Below are 22,180 nucleotides of genomic sequence, written 5' to 3'. Positions count from 1 at the left end.
AGAATTTGTGGAGCACCTGCTATGCACCAGACAGTGTGCAAAGTTTGACCTGCGATGGTCTCTCTGGATTCCCACAACTGTGCGAGCTGGGTTCCTCATTTTATGGAGAAAGAAGCAGGTTTCTCAAGGTCAAGCAGCTATTTCAGGGACAGAAGCAGAATTTGGCTCCAAGTAGCTGACTCCAGAGCCTGGGTGCCCAAACACGGCACTGTTCTGCCCCTGGTGAGATCTACCACGCATTAGACCCCTGACAATGATATTCTAAAGAGGAGACAGATTCGCCAAGGAGCTGGAAATGCAGGTGACAATTGTGATCTGTAACAGGATGCTACAGGAACACGGGAGAGCTAGCAGCTCACTCTGCCAAGTGGCATAGCACTGAGGGCTTCAGGCACAGTCCCTCTGACCCAAATGGCCAGAACTTCGACACCTTTAAAGTCACACACCCCACGTTTTTTCATGTCTCTAAAGATTTGCTGACACCAGTTCAAAAAATTCCAAGGACTCTTTAAAAGACATATCAGAATCCCTCCACCACTCACTTCTCCTTCCCAGGGACACTTTCTTGGCAATGGCTGGTGACCCTGCAATGTGTATCAGACATTCCCCAAGGCTGTCCTTGCCTGGTCACTTAATCCAGTACAGAGTCTATACCAGAAGACAGGACACAGGGAGAAGCTCACAGCATGCAGCCCAGAGGGAAGCTTAGTGACAAGGACAGCTTTAGCAGTTAGCTTCTAAGTTGGGAGCCTGGGCCGAGTTACATTCAACTCCCCCTTCTGTCTCCTCGCCCTCTTCCACTGGCTACATGACACTCAAGACCTTGAACCTCTTAGTCCAGCTTCCCAACTGCACTGTGCGTCCTTGAGTTTAGGTATTGTGAACTACTCATATTCATATATCCAGTAACTCCTACAGTGACTGCCTCTAGGTAGGAGCTGGGTAGATAGTTTTGTTTTGTTTTGTTTTGTTTTGTTTTGTTTTGTTTTTTAAATGAAAGAGATGACCTTTTTTTAAATGTTTATTTATTTTGAGAGAGAGGTCAGGAGGGGCAGAGAGAGAGGGAGAGAGAGACTCCCAGGCAAGCTCCACGCTGTCAGCACAGAACCCAACGTGGGCTCGAATTCACGAACCATGAGATCATGACCTGAGCCAACATCAAGAGTTGGACGCTTAACCGACTGAGCCACCCAGGTGCCCCTGGGTAGATATTTTGTAATTGAATTGAATTGAGCCTTCTCTACCGAGACATAGTACACCTCCCTCCACACCCCAGTTACCCCCGTGACCAATTTGACTTCTCTCTGGAACTCCTTTTCCAACAGCTACAGCCGTAGGTGAACATCAAAGTGCTCTGTTAAAATAGAAAGGATGGCAAATCAGTTTTTGAAGTGAGGATGACGACTCCAAATCCGATTCAAAAGTTCACATTATCTGAATGGATAGTTGAGCTAGGTGTCTCCCATTTTTCATACGCAATTCAGAGTTGATGAGCCCCACCTCACAGGGTGCAGCTAGCATCAGATGAGATAATGCTTGTAAAGCAAGTGGCAAAATGCCTGATGGGTAGTAAGTGCTCAACAGAGGGAAGTGCAGGGCCTGTTCTACAGTGAGCTGAGGGAGGGACATGCCTTAGGTGCCAAATTTAAATAGGCATCAAAAACTCAGTAATCAAGGGGCACCAGGGTGGCTCAGTCGGTTAAATGTCCAACTCTTGGTTTTGGCTCAGGTCATGATCTCACAGTTCGTGGGTTTGAGGCCCATGTCAGGCTCTGCACTGCCAGTGTGGAGCCTGCTTGGGATTCTCTGTCCCTCTCTCTGCCCCTTTCCTGCTCATGCTCTATCTCTGTCGACATAAACAAATAAGCTTTAAAAATAAAATAAAATTATTGAATAAAACATCAAAATACCAAAGAAAGGCAGGATCCAGCTCTGCACTTGAGCTACCTTGTCTCATTCTCCCCACCTTCTGCCCTGCCTCCCCCTTCTCTCCCTATATCCTGTCTCCCCCCTCACCTGAATCCTGGTCCTGCAGGATGTTGTCTTTGTTGATAATCTAGTTGTACAGTTATTAGTATGGTTATAAAGCACCCACAAAAAATGTTGTAGGTAAATACAGAGAGGGGGTGAGGGCTTCCAAGGGATTCCCGTCTAATAGAAGAAAAAAAATGCACACACTGAGAAAGAAAAAGCAGCCCTGACAGCTGTTGGCGGTCAACGTTTTTGCTCCCAGCTAGGCTGTGGTGCTGCCCCACTGAGCACAGACAATTTCACGGAATATCACCATCGATGACTTGCTATATCCATGCTGGAACAAGACACAGAAACTAAGCCACTGCGAAATCACATCTGGACAGAGAAATGAACAATGACAATGGGCAACAATAAAAATAACCCGATAGCTGCCTCTCCTGGTCACCGTGAGTCGGGGAGCTGCTCACCCTTCAAGACCAACCAAAGCCCCCACCTCCGTGGTGCCACTCAGTGGTCCCAGTGCAGAATCTGCTTCTCGGGGCTCCAACAGCACCTTCTTTGTACCTTGTCCCCTACCACACCCTACTGTAACTACCAACTTTAAACCTGGTCCACTATCACACCAGACTGTCTATGCCTGAGAGCCTACTACCACCATTGGTCAAACAAAGTCAGCAGCAAGGGTCAGCAGTCGTGACAGAAGCAGCAGAGCCACTCGGGGATTTCCGTTGGCATGCAAAAAGAGAGCACGTTGGAGGCCAAGTCATGGAGGTGTGAGATGCAGGAGGCGTGTCTCTCCTAGGCCAGCCCACCCATCTCTTCCTCCCATTGTCATTGATCTATCCTGTCCTAGTGTGTGTCAGGCTGTGTTGGGATGGGCTGCCTTCCTCTGCCGTTAGACTTGGAGGGCACGGACTTTACCCTTTTTATCTCTGGGTCATTAATCCCAAGCACAGCACCCTGGACAAGAGAGGTGTTCAATATGTGTTATAAAGGAAGGAAGATAAACTAATGAGTCGTCCCCATGTGCTTAGAACCTAAGATGTATAAAAGGAAGCAATGGAAAGTGAAAAGTAAAGTTGTTGGAATTAGATTGGCCAGAGCCTTGTTCGCCAAAGAGAGGGATTTAGATTTCATTTGGTTATCAGTTGGGAGTCACTGAGATATTTGGGGGGAAGATCACCTGATGCCATTACTGATCATATGAAATGGGTGGAACGGAGAGGTGAGAGCTTGGAGAGCAAGGCCAGGTAAAATGCTACTGTAGCAGTCCAGGCAAAACATGGTAAACACCTGAAGGAGAACAGTTCTGATGGATACAAAAAGCAGGAGATTAAGGTGGACACAAGAATTCAAAGGATTTTTTTATTAGATGTTTGGAATACTTTATTCATCCTTGCTTTTCCAGTATTTGGTTAGGTTTTGAAGCAAGAGGGTCTTCTTAATTATGTTTCACTTGAATTAGTATGAAATTGGCTGACACTGAATACCTGTGTAATAGGCAGAAGTATGGCCCCCCCAAAGAAGTCCGTATCCGGATCCCTGGAACTTGTAAATGTGTTAGGTTACATGGCAAAAGTGAATTAAGAATTCATTAATTAATTAAATTAAGATAATAAATTTGTGTGGTTTTAAGTCATAATTAAGTTGTGAGGTAATTTGTTCCAGCAGCAAAAGGAAACCAATACAGTACGTTGCACAGAGGTCTGGCCCTAGGATGCTGGCAACCCAGCCAGGTAATAAATCTTGCTACAAATGAGCTGCAAACTGAGTGCTAAGGAATTGACTATTTATTTCAAATGCCCCTCATTTGTCATTTCTGAAACGATCTGTCAGTGAGCCAAAAAGCCTGCTATTTCAAGCTAGAAATCATGGCATAGTTATTCTCTGCCCTTTCAAATTTCTTTTTTATGCTTGAATTTCCCCCATCATTCAGGAAGTAGGATTTACTCTAGTAGAGAGAAGATCCCCACCACCAGCAATGATTGAGCCAGTGGTAGCTTCTCTGTGTTAAATATGACAGACGCATACCCAACAACAAGTTAATTCTCTTCTTGAGGTGTACAAAGATGAAGTAACTAGTTTAAAAGTGGAGAAAAGCACTCCAGTGCATTCCAGTGCACCAACACATTATCTCATCCAGCTGCAGAAATTGCATGAGGAAGGGATTACTGCCCTCATGTTATATGTAAACAAATTGAAGGTAATAAAAGGAAAATGAAGCCAAGATCTAAACCAGGGTCTCTAGGACCCCAAATTTATGGTTCTTCCCCTCTCATCATGCAGATTCTCGATAAAAACTCTCTCAAAGCATTACTCCTCCAGAATCTTTGGAAGAGGTCTACATTGAGTAATGAACAACCCCCATGTTCTGTCTGCAGTGTGCAGCTGTGTGCACGGCGTATGCAATGGTGGGGTGGACGGTGACGGAAGCTGCGAGTGCTACTCCGGGTACACTGGCCCCAGCTGTGACAAGGGTAAGTACTGAGGCTTTCCTTGACGCTATCCTGGGTCAGATAGGCACAGACACATGTGCTTCAACTTTGTATTCACATAGTCGCATCCTGGGGCTCTACATGGGCAAGGTGCCATCAAATGTTTTCCTGGGAGGACACCAAAAATTAAAAAGACAGGGAAAAAAAGAAAAAGAGAGGATGGGAGGGGGAAGGGAGGAGTGGGAAGGGGAGGGGAGGGAAGAGATAGTCTAGAAGAGTGGCACTCATGGAAGATTTGGGAGCGATGTACTGACATAGCTATGCTTTAGGAAGGTCAAGCTGGTGACAGTGCAAAGGATAGAATAGAGAGGGTTGGAAAACCAGCCAAGGTCATTGTAATAAGTCGGCCACCCAGTAAGGGAGGTAAGGTGTGTTCTCAGTTGCAGGTCTCAAGGACAGAACACATTCATAGGAAACAGAGACCCGCTAAGGTTAAGTGATTCACTAGAGGTCACAAAACTAGTAAATCGAAGAGCTGGAACTCAGATCATTTGAAATTCTTTAAATGCTCTATCACACTGGGCCCAAGCAAGAGGTAGAAACCACAGGGTGATCGAAACAAGGGAAGTATAATATAAAGAATTAGCAAGCTATGACAGGAGAGTGGCCACAAAAACGCAAAGTGAACTCTAGGGCGGCCGAGCATAACAGAGAAGGCAAACTTGGAAAGGGTGGCCATCCCCAAGGCTGAGTTCAAATCTTTTTGGAGAAGGTATGGTGGCAGCCCACTGGGTAGAGAAGAAGTTTTCTGGTTTGCCCAAGCCGGCATGGAACCACGGTCATTAGGCACACGAAAAACAACCCTCCGGGACACTGATGAGCCAAGCCTGGTGGGCAAGCACACAGAGGGAGTTGGGGTGTGGTGGGTGCCAGACTTGGAGTGTGCAATGTCCGTGTGTGGAAAAGCTGCAAGAAGGTGGTCACTGGGTCCAGGTTGAGGATGCAGGGCCACCAATAGAGTGTATACTCTGAGTGCGTGGCTGGGGCAGAGCATCACTGAATGTCCTCACACGTTTGCACCACTGACAGACTATGCAACAGCAGCAAGCAAACACAGCAGAAACACAACACTGCACAAAGGAAGCAACAAGAGGAGCCTTCTCCTACAATGGCCCTCAAGCACCCCCTACTGGCCAAACTTAACATATCACTGTAAAGGAGAAATGTTCGGAATCTTACCAAAGAGCAGGTAATGAAGGGTGAATTTGGAGCTTATCCATTATGAAATTGGACATTCTTCCTGTGACACTAGCCTCACTTATCCTCTGGATTTTACTCTTCTGATCTATAAAATGAAAGGATTGGACAAGATTCCAATTCAACGAATTCCTACTCGTTTTATTGAAAATCACTGAGGCACTACTAACAGTAAGGGGGATGAATAAAACACAGCCCCTGGAGGGGGCAGACGCTCAAATGACCCGTTCAAATCAACAGCAGAATGAAACTCGAATGAATAGGATAACCCCTTTTGTAGACCTCAGTCAGCCTACTTCTAAGGCTACTCCTGTCATTGCCCAGTGGACTCATGAGCAAAGATTTTTTTTAATAAGATAGCAGACATAGTCCAGAAGCCAGCTTCATGAAGAACATAGACATATTTGCCTCCAAATGACAAAATAATTCTGCCAAATCAAAAGGTAAACAATAGACTGGCACAAAATATTTGCAACCCACAGAGCAGAAAAGTTTTTCTAATAACATAAAGTCCATAGGCCATTTGCCAAAGAGCAGCGACTTCACAGGAGAAGAAATAAAAACTAGCCAATAGGTATAGAAAAAGTGCTTACCCCCTAGCAGAAATGCAAATGAATCACAGGTTCATTTAAAACCATAATGAAGTGGTATTTCAGAGATTTGGAGGTTTGGGTTTGGTTTTAGTTTTTTGCTCACTATGTTACATAGATTGCAAAGATAGATAATACCCACCTGTGGGTATGAGGGAAATCACAGTACTGTCAACAGAGAGATGAATTGCTGCAACCTGAGGGAAATTTATCCATTAAATTTTAAAATATGCTTATAGTTTGCTGCTCTGGCCCCAATTCTAGGGATTTACCTGGAAAAAGAGAGACACAAGCACCAGTAGGTAAAAATATATGTACAAAGAAATCCATAACAGTGTTGTCTGGAAACGACTGGAAGATTCATCAGTAGAAAATGGTTGAGTGAACTGTGGTATATCCTATACCAGTCAGGATAATGCCAGCTGCTGTAAGAAACAAACACAAGAATTCACTGGCCTAACACAAAGGTTTCAAAACTGTACCAAGGCACCCCAAGGTACCACATCAAACTCACAAGGGTGTTATGGGGATATTTTAATTTTTTTTTAAGTTTACTTACTTACTTTTGAGAGAGAGCAAGAGCACAAGCAGGAAAGGGGCAGAGAGAGAGAGGGGGAGACACAGAATCCAAAGCAGGCTCCAGGCTCTGAGTTGTCAGCACAGAGCCCAGTGTGGGGCTCGAACTCACAAACTGTGAGATCATGACCTGAACTGAAGTTGAATGCTTAAGCAACAAGCCACCCAGGTGCCCCTGGGATATTTTAAACTTTTGAGGAAGACAGTGATGCGTCTGCAGAATACTGTACAAATGCTAGCTTGAGTTTGTTCACAATTTCAACATTAGGTAGCACTACATCCCTTTCAACAATGTCATATCTTTATAAAGCTGTGTTTTCAGTGCTTGCTAAGATAAAAAGCAGGTATCATGCAAAAATCCTTTCTAATGGAATAAGCATGATGGTTTCCAATCTGATTCCAAGGTTTAAGAAGTTGGGCAGTGTCCAAAAAGCTCACACATTCCAGGGGCACCTGGGTGGCTCAGTCGGTTGAGCATCTAACTCTTGATTTCGGCTCAGGTCATGATCTCACAGTTCATGGGATGTGAACCACGCATGCATGTGCTCTCTGTCTCTCAAAATAAATAAATAAGCATGTTTTTTTTTAAAAAAAAAAAAGCTCACATATTCCATTTACAAGTAAATGTGGTTATTTAAAAATGAAGTAAAAATCTTTCTCTTTATATTAACCACATTACTTTTTTAGATAGCTACTAAGGTCTCATGACCCACTTACTGAATTCCTTGGTTCTAACAACTTAATAAATGGACCTGGTAGGTATTTCTTTTGGGACATGAAGAAAGTTAAGATACTAAACACTATGACCTGAGAATTTAGGGAACCTCTGGCTTACTCATGTACAGTCCAGTGTGGGAATCTGACACCAGCTTCCCGCTACATGGCGATTACAGTTCCAGATTTTTCTATTTTGTGCCTCTGCCATTCTATAGCACCTCAGAGTGCTCTGCTTTGAGCCATGTAAAGAAGAAGACAGGACGGAAAAGTCCCTGCTTATGAAATCCAAGATGACACACACAAATTCCTCTCAATATTCCATCAATGGAAAGTAGTCACATGACCCCACCCGGATGCAAAGGGGTTGAAAATGTAATCCTTGAAAGGGCAGCCACTTCCCGGCAACAATTCTAGTCTATGGAAAGAATTGGGGGAATATTCTCTATGAATGTTTGCTTCAACTAGCCACTGTTGGGGACAATCCCCAGTTGAGTGTCTCATATTTATATGCCTCTTGAGTGTGGCACACTGACTGCTCTTCACTCCAATATCTTTTCAAGGATGTTTGTATCACAAACAGCCTTGGAAGATGTAGGGTATCTCTTGGGAACGAAGTATAGACAGGCTTACTGCCTGTTCTAGTTATCAATGGCTTGCTTTCAGCTCAAAATTTGTCCTCTTTGCCTGCTCTGTGATAATGGAGGGGAACTTGTAAATGTCTCTCACTTGCCAGCTAGCAAGACATAAAGTCTTATCAATAGAGAGTTTTGGAGGGACACTGAAGAAGGAAGGGTTTTCTCCTCCTGTTTCTGGTTTAGCTCACTCACCAGAGCCCCAGAGAACATGGTTTTTCTCCACTGCTCAGTCCTACACAGTTTATCCAGTGATAGATTCCTGCAGGGCTCAGCTTCCTCCAGGGTTTGACCACTGCATACTTTGTCAAGTGCTTGACTGAGGTGGCAGCAGTAGAGCCAGAAGCCCCAGACACCACAGGCCTGTGCCCCACCATGCAGAGATGTGCTCGCTGTTTGGTATGGCTTCTCCTCGATGCCATGCACACCAAGGTCTCTGCAGGGTTGGCCATCTGGAGAGCTAGCCATCCCACCTCTCCCACACAGCTGACCCCTGAAGATGCTCTGGCCCCAGCCACAGAACTATACTACACTTCTGTGGGGGTGGCTTCTTAGTTTCTGGTTCCGGTAGCACCCAGTGGCCAGCAGCTTCCCCAGGCACTAAGTGAACCCGGGAAGCTTGGCACCTCTTTGTGGATGACCTTCCCTAGAGCCCTAAGGGGAAGATTTCCAGCAAGTCTCACCATTAAGGCACCTCAGCACCTTCTCTACCATTCAGTGACCAAGGCATGCCTTTTCCAGTGACATCTGGATCTCAGTCCTGGACAGAGGAAGGCTCTACCTTGGGTATTTATCTCAACCCTAGGAAAGAGGTTGCTCTTTATATACCTGCTATTTCTTCATTCTTTAGAATTCCTTTTAACACTCATGAACCAATTCCCCATTATTGTAATTTTCCATTGATAATTCTTTACACTAAAACATTCCCTTATTGTGTGGTTTCTGTCTCCTGCCTGGGCCCTAACTAATACATTGCCTAGTACTTAAAAAACAAAACAAAACTTAGATTCCCTAAGATTGGGGCTCCTCCCCTGTAATGAAACGAAATCCACTTCATGACCCTTTCTACATTGTCCCAGGGGACTCGGGGCTTGGAAGAACTAATGCAAAACTGCCAACACTCTGGCTATTACTCTTGATGTGAGCAATAAACTGTCCTTCATCTCTGACCCAGGAATCTCATAGCTTCTACTAGCATCCATGGAACTACATTAGCTCAATTTCGTAGCTTTGCATGTTGGATAATATGCCAGATTCCTTATAGTTTCTGACAACCATCTGTGCCCCCGATGTGATGAAGCACTACACAGTTGTTAGAGATTACAGTGGATCCTTAAATAGCTCCATAATATTTGGTTAAATTAAAAATCAATTTGCTAAATATTTTCACAGGATTCCATTTTGTTTAAAAAACATCTAAATAAATTTATAGGTGAATGTAGTATATGGGTTGTTGATATTGTTTACTTTGGGAATGAAATGGAAGAATGAGAATAAGAAAGAGTTAATTTTTACTTTCTACATTCTGGGGTTTTTTGAATGGTTGTAGTGAGTCTTTTTTAATTACTCTTTTTAATCACAAAGAACATTACTTCGGTTGAATTTTTCAGAATCAGTTATTCTACTAATGCAGGTACCTCAACAATATTCCTTTGCAGCCATCCCTGAATGTGCAGACTTGCTCTGCCCAGAAAACTCCAGATGCTCACCTTCCAGCCAAGATGAAACAAAACTAGTATGCAAATGCCTTCCCAATTACCAAGGCGATGGCCAATACTGTGAACGTGAGTAGGATTTAGATCCTGCTAGTCATTCATTGAGATGTTTAGGTTACTAAACAGAAAAAAAAACAAAACTTCATAACCTCTCTAATGTTAACACAATGACACTTCTATTTCTCTCTGTGTTAAGTTAAATGAGATATATAACAAGTACCGAGAAAATGTTCATCTGTGGTAGCTGTTCAATAAGTGGCAATTTCTGCTTCTATTATCAAAGCACATAAATAGATTCTTACACATAGTTTTATATCAACCATAGCAATGTTAGGATAAAATACAGTCTGTCTTTCTCCTTTCTTTATCCTTCCTTCCTTCCCTCCTTCCTTCCTTCCCTCCCTTCCTTCCCTTCTTTCTTTCCTTCCTTCCTTCTTTCCTTCCTCCCTTCCTTTCTTTTTCTTTTCATGCTCATTCACTTTGTGAGAGGTTGTGTTATGTATTGAACATGAACTCTCAAGTCAGGCTGCCAGCATTCAAATCCCAGATCTGCTTATTATGAACTACATGACCTTGGACAAATTCTTTAACCTGCCTGTGCCTCCATTTTCCTATCTATCAAATGAGAATAATAATGGCTCCTCTCTTAGAGAGTTGTTGTAAGAATTAACTGAGTTAATGTATGGCAAATGCTTAGACAGGGCCAGTGCATATAAATACTACAAGAATTAGTGCTTTCTTTCATGCTATTTTATATTTAAATCCACACATAACATGGCATAGTAATATATCAATACGATATTTTTAGTTATAATCTCTGACAGCCATACATGAATCTGTTCAACAGGTAGGGGGCATCAGGTGGGGTAAGATGAACTGTTTCTCTCTCTCTTAAAACAATGAATTGCCTGTGCAACTTTGATGAGCTCTTATCCTGTCATTGCCTCTCAAGCCATCAATCCATGTTTAAAAGAAATATGCCACCCTCACGCTCTTTGCACGTACGAGGGACCGAATCGGCACAGTTGCACGTGCCAAGAAGGCTACCACGGGGATGGCCGAGTGTGCTTACCAGTGGACCCCTGCCAGACGAACTATGGAAACTGCTCTGCAAAGTCTACAGTGTGCATATATGACGGTCCTGGACAGGTGAGCACATGATCCTTGGAACCGGGGTGTCTCGCAGTAGGACAGCCACCAAAGGTAAAACTGTGCCGTAGGTGTCATTTGTCTGCTAGGTTGGCCCAGTTTGCCATTTTGATGCTCAGTTTGGGCCTCCTCTCCAGGCACACCTCCATGTGCTCAGGACAAACTTCCGTGTGTCCCTTCTCCAGTCTGTCTTCTGAACTCACACTTTCCCAGCTCCCCAGGGAGAATTTACCTGCCCTACGCTCTCTTGTGTCCTGGTCCTAGACGGTGACAGACAAAATATATACACAACTCAAATGCGATTAACAAATTAACTGTTAACCAAGTCTTGCGTGAATATGTCATTGACTTTCACCTACAATCCTCTGTTTCTCTCTCATATCTTTTCGAGGCAAGAGAGGACTCTTAGAACCAAAAGACTGTGCCCCAAAGAGATGAGCACTGACAAAATGTCAGGCAGCACTGAAAGACAGTAGGCAGCACTGAGGATGTTCTGGGGGGAGACCCTGCCCCTCTAACTCACATCATGATCTTGACTGCTAAAAACCAGCCAGGTCCAGAGACCTTTGCTGAGGAGTTTGGCTGAAAGATCCCTTTCACTAATACCTCATCCATCTATCAACTATTTAGTGGGTGTCCACTGAATCCATGACTGCACATCAAGTTGAGGGGAGAAAATCTATCCACACAAAAGGATATTGCTGCCCTGGTAGGAAGAAAGGCTTCAGTGTCTGACCCAAAGAGAGTCATGTGTCCCTAGCAATCCAGTCACCCCATGGCTCCTGGAGTCTCCTGCAGAGTACCCACCCAATCTCATCTTCCAGGGAAAATGCATATCACATGCCATTTCTGCTGTCAATGCCTGAGACAGATTTGGAAAGAAATTCAAGGAGCTGGGCCTCCATCCTCACAGTGCAGTCCCATATGGGAAAAGTCACATTACACTCTGAGCCAAAGTCCCAGGACCTTGGGAGTGAGATTAAAAATAAACTTTGTCTTGGGGCGCCTGGGTGGCTCAGTCGGTTAAGCGTCCGACTTCGGCTCAGGTCATGATCTCACAGTCCGTGAGTTCGAGCCCCGCGTCAGGCTCTGTGCTGATAGCTCAGAGTCTGGAGCCTGCTTCGGATTCTGTGTCTCCCTCTCTCTCTGACCCTCCCCTGTTCATGCTCTGTCTCTCTCTGTCTCAAAAATGAATAAATATTTAAAAAAAATAAATAAATAAACTTTGTCTCCAAAAACTGGACCCCAAGGCAGATTTTCAGGTCTTAGAAACCCCCCGTGTTCACACAGAAACAGGGCGTTCATTATTTCCATTATTCCAGAGAAGGTTTCCTCAATTTTGGCATTATTAGCACTTTGGATTCTTTGTTGTGGCGCTGTCCTGTACATAGTAAGATGTTTAGCAGCGTCCCTGGCCTCTGGTGACACTGCTCCCCTCTCCTCTTGTGACAATCAAAATATCTCTAGACACTGCCCAATGTATCTTAGGTTGAGACTCCCGGCTGAAAATCACTCTTCTAAAGCAATGATATCTCCCATCTGAACTTCAGTCTATGCTCACCTGTAGACAATCTAAAACCGGGAATTATGGAGCCAGAAAGGCCCAGGGTTAGGAAACAAGAAAACCGAAAAGGTAAACTTTACAAACAAGGTGTAATTACACGTTTCGTAACCGGTGAGGTACATAAACCTGATCCCCAATTCTGAATACTTTGACACATTTTTAAGCCCGTGCTTTGGACCTGCCCCAAGTTAGCTTTTATGGCAGAACACAGATGGATTGAAGAAGGATGTCAGCTTCCATGACTAACGAGAACCCTTTGTTTTTCTCTCCGTGTCTTCTGAAGTCTCACTGTGAGTGTAAGAAACATTACCGCGATTACGTGCCCGGAGTGGGGTGCAGTGTGATCGATGTCTGTAAACTCAATAACCCCTGTCACAGGAATGCTAACTGCACTACCATTGCACCAGGCCAAACCAAGTAAGTCTGTTCAGTTCTATCACCATCATTCCAAGTGCTGGTCAGTCAGTGCTGTGCCTTCCTTGAAGGGCAGGAAATGTGTCTTAGTCTCATATTCACCCTCACCCCCACAGAGCACGATGCAAGAAGCATAGTAGGGGCTCAATAAATCTTTCTTTAATCACTGAATCATTCAACAGTCGTTTCCTTTATAATGATCATCAGAACATGCTGAAATACTGACCTGGCCCGGCAGCTCGGTAGTAAGTGGTCAGAGCGTGGGAGAAGGAAACCACCGTTGCTAGGAAAACAAACATCTGCTGTGAGGACAGGCATTTGACCTCTAATGTATATACCTGTTTCCTCAGTCGTGAAATATTGCTTGCTGGTAGTACCTAACAAGACAGGGGAAGGTGAATAACATGAGTGGTGCTTCCTGGACTCCAGGTTTTACAAGAAGGGGCTTACCGAGAGTAAAAATATTTGTGTGAAAATTCCTGAGGCAAAGGTGCTCTGCATGGTGTTAAGAAGATGGTGTTCAGAAGGGAAGGAGCTGGGTTTGAGTCTCGGATCTGGTGTCCGCCAGGGGAATGACCTTGGGAAAGTGGCATCATCTCTCTGGTCTTTGTTTCTCCACGTACAAAATGAGCACAGTGATGTCTACTTCACAGTGTTGCGAACATTACATGATAGAATGTTCTAGAAATTACCATAGAGCTATTATGTTTTTATGAGTAGGTGAACTGAGGCTAGAATCCCAGTGTTTTGCTCCCAGACTGAGGCTTCTACCTTCTGTTCTCACTGTCATCGGCGTTGGAGAAGGACTCACTGTCACTGTAAGCTCAAAACCTCGGAGCACCTGGGTGGCCCAGTCGGTTAAGCATCTGACTTCAGCTCAGGTCATGATCTCATGGTTTGTGAGTTTGAGCCTCACGTCGGGCTCTGTGCTGACAGCTCAGAGCCTGGAGCCTGCTTCAGATTCTGTGTCTCCCTCTTTCTCTGCTCCTCCCCCGCTCACACTCTGTCTCTCAAAAATAAACACTGAAAAAAAGTTTAAAAAAAAACCATAGTCGACACTGAACCATAAAATTATTAAGCAGTTTCTGTGCTCCCAGAGCCCCTTTCTGTCTTCTTTGAAGCTTATTCTTTTTACAGTTAGGTCTCAAATGTGTGGGTCTGCCCAGATAGGTTTTGTGATTTTCATGTTTTATCTGGGCAGATAAGTAAGTCTGTAATCACTATGGGTAAAGTCAAGAGAGCTTGATATCAGAACACCTGGGTTCAAGTCCCAGCTCTGCCATTTGCCTTACCCTCTCTGAATGATGTTTCCTCTGTCATAAAAGGAGGAGAATTGTACCTCCTACCAGGCCTGTGAGCAGGATTAAGTGAGAATACGTTCATCAATCTCTGAGCAGAACATGGCATGTAGAAATCACACATGTGAGTGCAACACCAACATGCCACAGTCATGTGTGTAGACACGTGTGCACCCAACACTCGTGTGTGTAGCACGTACGTACCTTTTACCATCCTCTCAGACAGTCTGAGAAGAATACTTTAAATGCTTTCTCTCCTTTATAAGTGGCATTAAAGCTTGTGTTTAGAATGTCAGTTGCGGCTGTCAGTGGATTTTAAGAGTAAGTGTGTCCCTCACAAACCTCGTTGATCATCGCCCCGACCAGAAAACGGACTGTCTGGAAAGGCTGGAAAGAGGACTAAGTTAAAGACTGGAGATGTTACATTGATGAAATAAGGGGCCATCACTCATTTAGTTCAGGCAATTTAGTTTACCATGGACAAAGATTTGTTTGTTTATGCCTCCCCAACATGGCAAGGAGTTTATGCAGAATATTCAAAATCATACTGTGTTAGTCACAGAAGTCCACCCAGTAAAGAAAAATGGGCTCAAACGTGGGCTGTCCCACTCACCACTGGAGTGACCTTGGACAGGTCACGTAACTTTTCTGAACTGCAGTTTCTTCCCCTGACAGGTCCGCTAAAGAACAAGAATATCTCCCTGGAAAGAGTGGAGTTGATGCATATAAGCATCCTTTTAACGTTGAAGCTCCATGTTGATTATTTCTAAGAACAAGTATCTTCCTGCCCTGCCCTGGGCACTACATTTTAGAGGGCTCCATTCAGGTCCTCCACTAGCTACACCAGGGCAAGGAACTAAAGGACTAAGGGGACCTGCTCCCCCAGAGCCCGAGCCCCCCTTATAGACCATGCTCAGATATCCAGAACCCCATAATTCTCTGCCTAAATGTCTCCAAACCAGCCTCCAGGACCTGCACAAGCTCTTCTGGGTATCCTTCTCCCCTGGGTATGGCGGTAGCTGATTGTTTATGGAAGGTGTGGATGAGCAACTTTGTTTCCACCGCTCTCATGAACACCCCCTTGGCTCCGGTCCCACCCAACTACTGTTCTTTTCTTCTAATGTTTGTTTATTTTTGAGAGAGAGAGTGCAAGTGGGAGAGGGGCGGAGGGGGGTGGACAGAGGATCCAAAGCAGGCTCTGTGCTGGCAGCAGGGAGCCCAATGCAGGGCTCGAACTCAAGAAACGTGAGATCATGACCTGAGCTTAAGTCGGACACTTAACCGACTGAACCACCCGGGCGCCCCCCCAACTACTGTTCTTTAAACAAGCCAAGATATTCCCAGCTCCACACACTTGCAGATGCTTTCCCCCCCCCCCCCCCCCCCCCCCCCCGCTTAGACATAGTTCCCTCTGCACCTCCTCTGAGTCAGGCTAATGCACTGATCCTTCACTGTTAAGCTCAAGTGTCTTCACCTCTAGGATGTCTCTCCTGGACTCCCAGTCCATTCAGCTCACCCCGGGCTCCCAGAGCGGCCCGGAATGCTTCTGTTATAACACTGATCACCCTGAACTGTGATGAGTACACAGCACAGAAGTGATGTGCACAAATACTGCCACCTACAGGCTGTGTGATCTTGAGTGAGATTCTTAACCTCTGTCCCTATGCTCCCTCATCTATAACGGGGCTAGTAACAGAACCCACCTCGTAGGATGGTTGTATTAAATAAGACACCATAGTAAAGCCCCTACAAAGGTAACTGGGAAAGCAGCTATCAATAGAGGTTAGCTGTTGGGATTACTGATCTCTATTCCAATTAGAATGTAAGTCCCTGGGAATCCATGTCTTACTCATATTTACTGCAACAACTTCGGTCATCGATTAAAACAATGACATGAGGGACAGTTTGGAGGAATAAATGAAGGAATGAAGTGAAGAAGTGAAGGAAGGAAGGAAGCCTTTTGGGACACCCTATAATTTCACTAAGTCTCATCCAGCACTCTATGCAATTAATTCAATCCCGTAACATATAAAATGCCAATATCTTATGGGTGTTTTTATTTTTTTTAACTTTTTTAATGTTTATTTATACTCAGAGAGACAGAGCATGAACAGGGATGGGGCAGAGAGATGGAGACAGGCTCTAGGCTCTGAGCTGTCAGCACAGAGCCATACGCGAGGCTCAAACTCAGGAACTGTGAGATCGTGACCTGAGCCGAAGTCGGACACTGAACCGACTGAGTCACCCAGGCTCCTCTCTTCTGGGTGTTTTTAGAGCCATAAGACAGCAAGAGACCTTTACTCCTAACAAAGAAGCAATTTACAAAAGAGGGCCCTGATGTGAATGTGCCACGGCCAACTGAGAACATCTAAGTCAGAAAACTGTCTCCTAAAATCTCAGACTCTGGACCAAGATTTTAAACAACAATAAAAAGTATTTATATCTCATGCATTCCATTCAGCACTGTGACCATTAAATTACGATTCTCCTGCCATCCTTAGGCAAGACAAGTCAAGTCACTTTACACAAAACAGACCATTGGCCTCATAAACAACTTAGAGAACTTTCAGAGAGAAACATACTTAGCAGTTTGTAAAAGTTCATTGTCTTGCTGTTATCGGCTGCCTTCAAATGAAATTTATGTGATTTCGAACAAGGACTATTGTATCACTCCTAAGAATTACCAATCTCCCCGTGTGCTTCTCAAATTCACTGTCTTGTTGCACAGTGCTTAAGAGGAAGGGGATGCTTGAGCAGGAAACTCTTAGTAGACTATTGTTTCATGGTTAGATCTACCTCAGTGACTCCTTATAACAAGGTTTCTCAGGCTCAGCACTTGATATTTGGGGGCTGGAAAACACTTTGTTGTGGGGGCTGTCCTGTGTGTTGTAAGGTGTTTAGTGGCACCCCTGGCCTCTACCCACTAGATGCCAGCAACACCTTCACCTAGTTGTGAATATATCCCCAGACATTCCCAAATGTCCCCAGGGCTGGGGCAAGGAGTAGGGGAAGCAGGAAAATACTGCTCTGTAAAAATCCCAAAGGCTCAGTCAGTAAATATCTGCCAATCTTCCATGCAGCCGGGAAACTCAGATATATTCTAGAAATATCTTACATGGTACTTTCTCCTAGAACCTGTCCCATATTTCTCCAGGCACAGTCACTTCCTCCTCCGTGTCCCATAGCATCCTATTCAATCTTCCGTTGTGGCATTTCTCCGGAACGTCAGCTGTGTGTTTGCGGATTTGTCCTGCTATATCCCGGCTCCCCGACAGGACTGGTGGTGTTATTGACACCATCTCTATCGCCATCATCATCACTATCATCATCATCATCATCATCATCATCGATCATCATCTATCAAGTACTGAGCTTTTCCTGTGTGTCTGTCACCGTGCTAGCTATTCTCCGTGCATTATCTCTTCCATCAACAATCCTAAAGGTATTAGTAAACTCATCTCATGGAGGAGGAAGCTGACACTGTAGGTGGCTAAGTGGCTTTATCATGTTGCTAAAACTTGTTTCCAGGCCCATCTTCAGCAATGAGACACTAAAAGGACAAGATATCTGTTATCATCATCTTTGTAGCCCTCCTCCCCAGCCAGGTTCCTAGAGTTAAGTAGGTACTTGGTAAATAATCAGTTCAACAATTAGGCATTGTCCCAAGTGCTGGAATATAATGAGGCATGAGTGGGATGCAGATTCTAGGAGAGCTTCTCATCCAGCAGAGGAGACAATATCTCAGGAGCTCATTTTGGTGGGGAGGGTTGTGCTAGAGGAGGGACCAACAGACTGCTCCTGTCGGGGAGACTCAGGAGGCCAGGTAAGACCCCTTAGAGCAGGTCACACCTGAGCCATGAGGAGAGCATTAAAAAAGAAAGCAATTGAGTATTGCCAGAATTTGCAATGCGCAGCAGGAAGGAGACATAAGCAAGATCCCCCTTTGGGGGTCTTTGCATGCCATGCTAAGTACTTAGACCTTCTTCTGTAGATAGATGGAGTCCATGAGAGTTTTAAGAATGAAGGTTTTCCAGATTTCCCTTTTGGAGAGACCAGTCAGAGGGTAGATGAGGGGAGGGAAATTAAGAGCAGGAAGACCAGTTAGGAAGTCACCGCAGCAATCCAAGCAGGGAACATAAAACTCTGAAATGTTAGTTCAGCCAACCTGTTGAAAATATGCCTATTTGCCACGGGACCATATTTGGAAACACAACTGAACTCGAGTGTATAACTGTCCTTTGGAAGCCTCTCCTCTTTAGGAGTCATGTCTGCGGTATGGATGACCGCAGCCTCCCTGCAGCTCTCGTCTCTGCAGTGCCGCTCCCTGACCTCGTGTTTGGTTCTTCACTTATCCCAAGATCCTGTTGAATGTTGCCTTCCTAAGCACCTTGCCAGATTTAGCCAGCTGTCAACTAATCTTTGCTAGGTAGCAGTGGTGTGCCAGAGCCAGGGTTTACTGAGGCTCGAAAGCTGATGGTTGAAGTTTCAGGATTTTGCAAGCTGGTTTTCCGCACGCTGGCAGTTTGAGATTGGCCACGGTGGGAGTAGGACCTGTGGAAATTGGCAAATCCTGAAAAGCAGGGGCCCTGCCCCGACTCCCGCTGAGAGCTGGCTATTAAACACTTACCAGCACAATACTGCCAGTGGGCCTTTAAACTTCATCCTTAACTGTACTTGTCTTTTACGAAACTAAACTATTGTATAAAATTTCTGCAGACTTCATTGTTTATATATTCACTGCAATTCAATTGCTACTTATCGTTCAGCTGTTAATTATGTACCTGTTCTGAACCAAACCCTGCCCTAGATCCTGACGTTAAAATAGGGCATAAATATGCACACGACCCTTGCCTTTTCCCTGTTCTCAGTGTAGATGCAAAAGCAGATACAAATCAAATAACTGCACAGGTTAGGATGAAATTACAGCTGGGATTGCTGCTACAGAGAAGGGCTACATGGTCCCATGAGAGCACACACTAAGGCGGGTAGGGTCCTGATCTACTGCAGAAGTTTCCTATGAGGAAGGGTCATTTGAGCAGACATCTCAACTAGGAAGACAGGGTAAGGGGAAGATCTACTAAGCAGATCAGTAGCTCTACATCTTGACTTGGGGCTGACTTCAGTAGTCTATTCTGCCTCAGTGGTTCTGTAGAATCTAGAATCTGCATTTATAATAAGCACTCCAAGTGACGCTGATGTACATGGGCTCTTGACCACACTTTGAAAAATACTGAGACGAAGCGTGTACAAAGATACCCAGTGTTTATAGATATGCAAAATTTATTAAATATCCATTTCTCGTGGACCTACTATATGTCAGGTATTGCCACAGGAATGCTCACCTCTATTTGTGCCTCTCCTCTCCTGGTCTTGAGCCTCTTCTTCTGGGCACCGTTTTCCCCATCTGCAAAATGAGGGAGTTGGACTGTAGGATCTCAACACGCTAAGACCCTGAGAATGTGTTTTCACCCTCCCTGTAGATGCACTTGCCGGAAAGGTTACGTGGGTGATGGCTCGACGTGTTATGGAAACATCATGGAGCGACTCAGAGAATTAAACACTGAACCCAGAGGAAAATGGCAAGGAAGGCTGACCTCTTTCATCTCGCTCCTGGGTATGCAGCTATGGGTACAGGTTTCCACGTAAAGGGCAACCTTCTTTCAGGCAAGACACCTCCAAGACACAATCATTCAGAAAGGGGTGGGCAGGAGAGGCAAGGTTTATCTATCTATCTATTGGAATTGGCCCTCCTAGGGAGGCATCTTGCAGGGGAAAGGGAAAGGGCAGGCAGCCTTTTCCAGGAGACAAGGAGTTAGTGCCAAGAGGTCCTGTCAAGCAGCAGTTCGTAGGCAGAGTCCTGAGGACAGGGTCCTGGAGTCACCACAGATTAACTGATCTGCAACAACAATGAGACAGGGCAGCTACTGATGTGAGGATGGAGACTGTCCTCTTTCCCTTGACCTTATGGGTCCTCCAGGTGTGAAGCAAGGTTGGCAGGTAATACTGGGAAAAGAGAGTGACTAAAACCTGAGGCTGTATCCATGTTCTGCAATGGGTGCCATTTGACTTTTGAGAATAGTATTGGTTGGTGTGATCGTCTCACACCTGGCTGGATGTTTAGGATTTTTGCCCTCCCCCCTCCCCCAAGGACTAGTTGTCTGTAGTGACATGTCCTTTCCCAGTCCCCCAGGCAGGGTGACAATCTAAAACGCCCTCATCATTTCCAAATGCACTTCAGGGGTCATTACCCCACACCCCCTTGAGAATGAAATAATACAGCTGATTGCAGCCTTGGACAAGTCTTTCAATAAAACACAAGTTTGGCCAATCAACAGAAAATAAAACACAGACTTGACCAATCGACAGAAGTTCCAAAATTGCAAAATCTAAAATTTACCAGTCACCAAAAAATGATTTCCCAGAAAGAGCACAAACGGAGAATGGGTCAAGGCCACATTGTCTGCATAAATCTTAACATATATCCTGCACAAATGCCCTTCTCTTTCCAGGGCATCCTACAGGGGACAAGCATTTGTGGCATGCCTCAGGCTTCTTACAGCCTTCCTCTAAGAACTCAGACTATCCAGTGACAGAGTGTTCTCTGCAGGTTGTGCTCTCGAACATTTCCCTGGACAAAGTCCGGTTGACCTTCTACCCATTTATGTAGTGCTGGTCAACCTTGCCTGTTGTGTGAAAGCCCGGGGCCCACCCTGATGTCCCAGCTTCTCCAGGGGGATAGAAACAGGACCAGCTACATAACTTGTAGGACACCATGCGTAAGGACAAGAACTTCTTGTTCAAAAATTATTAAACATTTCAAGATGGTAACAGTAGAATATTAAGCCAAGCATGAGGCTCTTCTGAGCTGGCCTTGGATGGAACTAGGGCTGTGTCTTTGCTCACTGGGATGACAACTGCTCAGAGAGTCCGGCGCAGGGACGGTAACCTGCTGGGATTGGCTGAGGATTTTGTCACGTGACCCTCATAGAAGGTCTCATTCCAGGGTCTCCTTGAAGGCTGTGGCTGCAGGACATGCCACACAATTATGCAGAAGCTTTGGGGGCCATGGCATTATGATGCCATTCTTTCTCAGAGAGCTTCCTAGTTTACCAAGGCCTACTCATGCCAATGAGAACAGAGAAGCTCTTGATTCAAAGGGCCTAAATGGATCCCAAGGGCCATTGCTTGATTTTACTCTTCATGTGCCACTGATTCATTTGGTGTTTTCTTTCTTTATGAATTTCTACTCCTAAGACAAAGCCTATGCCTGGCCATTAAGTAACCTGGGACCATTCACTGTGCTGTTGCCCACAGACAAGGGACTAAGAGGATTCAGTGTAAGTATTTACAATAAAGTGGGAAACCTCTATTAAATGAAACCTACTGATGATAAAGATGATGATTTTGAGAGACTAAAATGGGGAACTATTTACAGAAAGTATACAGATTGTAAACACACAGCTCATTGAGTTGTCACAAAGTGAATGTACTTGTATATCCAGCGAGACCATTACTGGCTCCCTAGAGGACCCAAGGATGCCCCCTTCCAAACATGACCCCTTCAAGGGTAATTAATGACTGAGGGATCTTAACTATAGTCATGTGAAAAATAGGATTTACATAATGCAAAACTGCTTACTTCCTGCAAGAATTAACCTAATATATTAGCTACATATTTGTTTCTTATAATCATCATAAATGATAACAGTGGTAGAGGAAACTAAGAGAAAACTGTGGTCTTCCATGTGAACAGCTGTTGTCTGAGGTGATGTCATGCAGTGGGAATGAAGCTCATAGCGCCTGGTGGAGGTGTCCTATCATGAGGGTGTCAATGAAATTGTTACACTCAGATTGATAGA

At 44.8% G+C, this 22,180-nt stretch overlaps 1 protein-coding gene across 3 annotated transcripts in view; it reads left to right on the top strand.

Moving 5' to 3' along the window:
* The window catches only part of STAB2 (stabilin 2), a 167,169-nt gene that overhangs the window by 35,620 nt on the left and 109,369 nt on the right, over positions 1-22,180 (top strand). For all 3 annotated transcript variants that reach the window (XM_058741583.1, XM_058741582.1, XM_058741581.1), the window contains exons 6-11: positions 4,356-4,451; positions 9,840-9,965; positions 10,849-11,045; positions 12,893-13,026; positions 19,802-19,935; positions 21,576-21,658. In XM_058741583.1, the coding sequence (XP_058597566.1) occupies positions 4,356-4,451; positions 9,840-9,965; positions 10,849-11,045; positions 12,893-13,026; positions 19,802-19,935; positions 21,576-21,658 (770 nt within the window). The remainder of the gene's footprint in view (positions 1-4,355; positions 4,452-9,839; positions 9,966-10,848; positions 11,046-12,892; positions 13,027-19,801; positions 19,936-21,575; positions 21,659-22,180) is intronic.

Source organism: Neofelis nebulosa, chromosome 8, assembly GCF_028018385.1.
Source record: "Neofelis nebulosa isolate mNeoNeb1 chromosome 8, mNeoNeb1.pri, whole genome shotgun sequence".
NCBI classification, from domain to species: Eukaryota; Metazoa; Chordata; class Mammalia; order Carnivora; family Felidae; genus Neofelis; species Neofelis nebulosa.
Note: the sequence above shows the minus strand (reverse complement) of the source record. Positions and strands in the feature narration are given on the sequence as shown.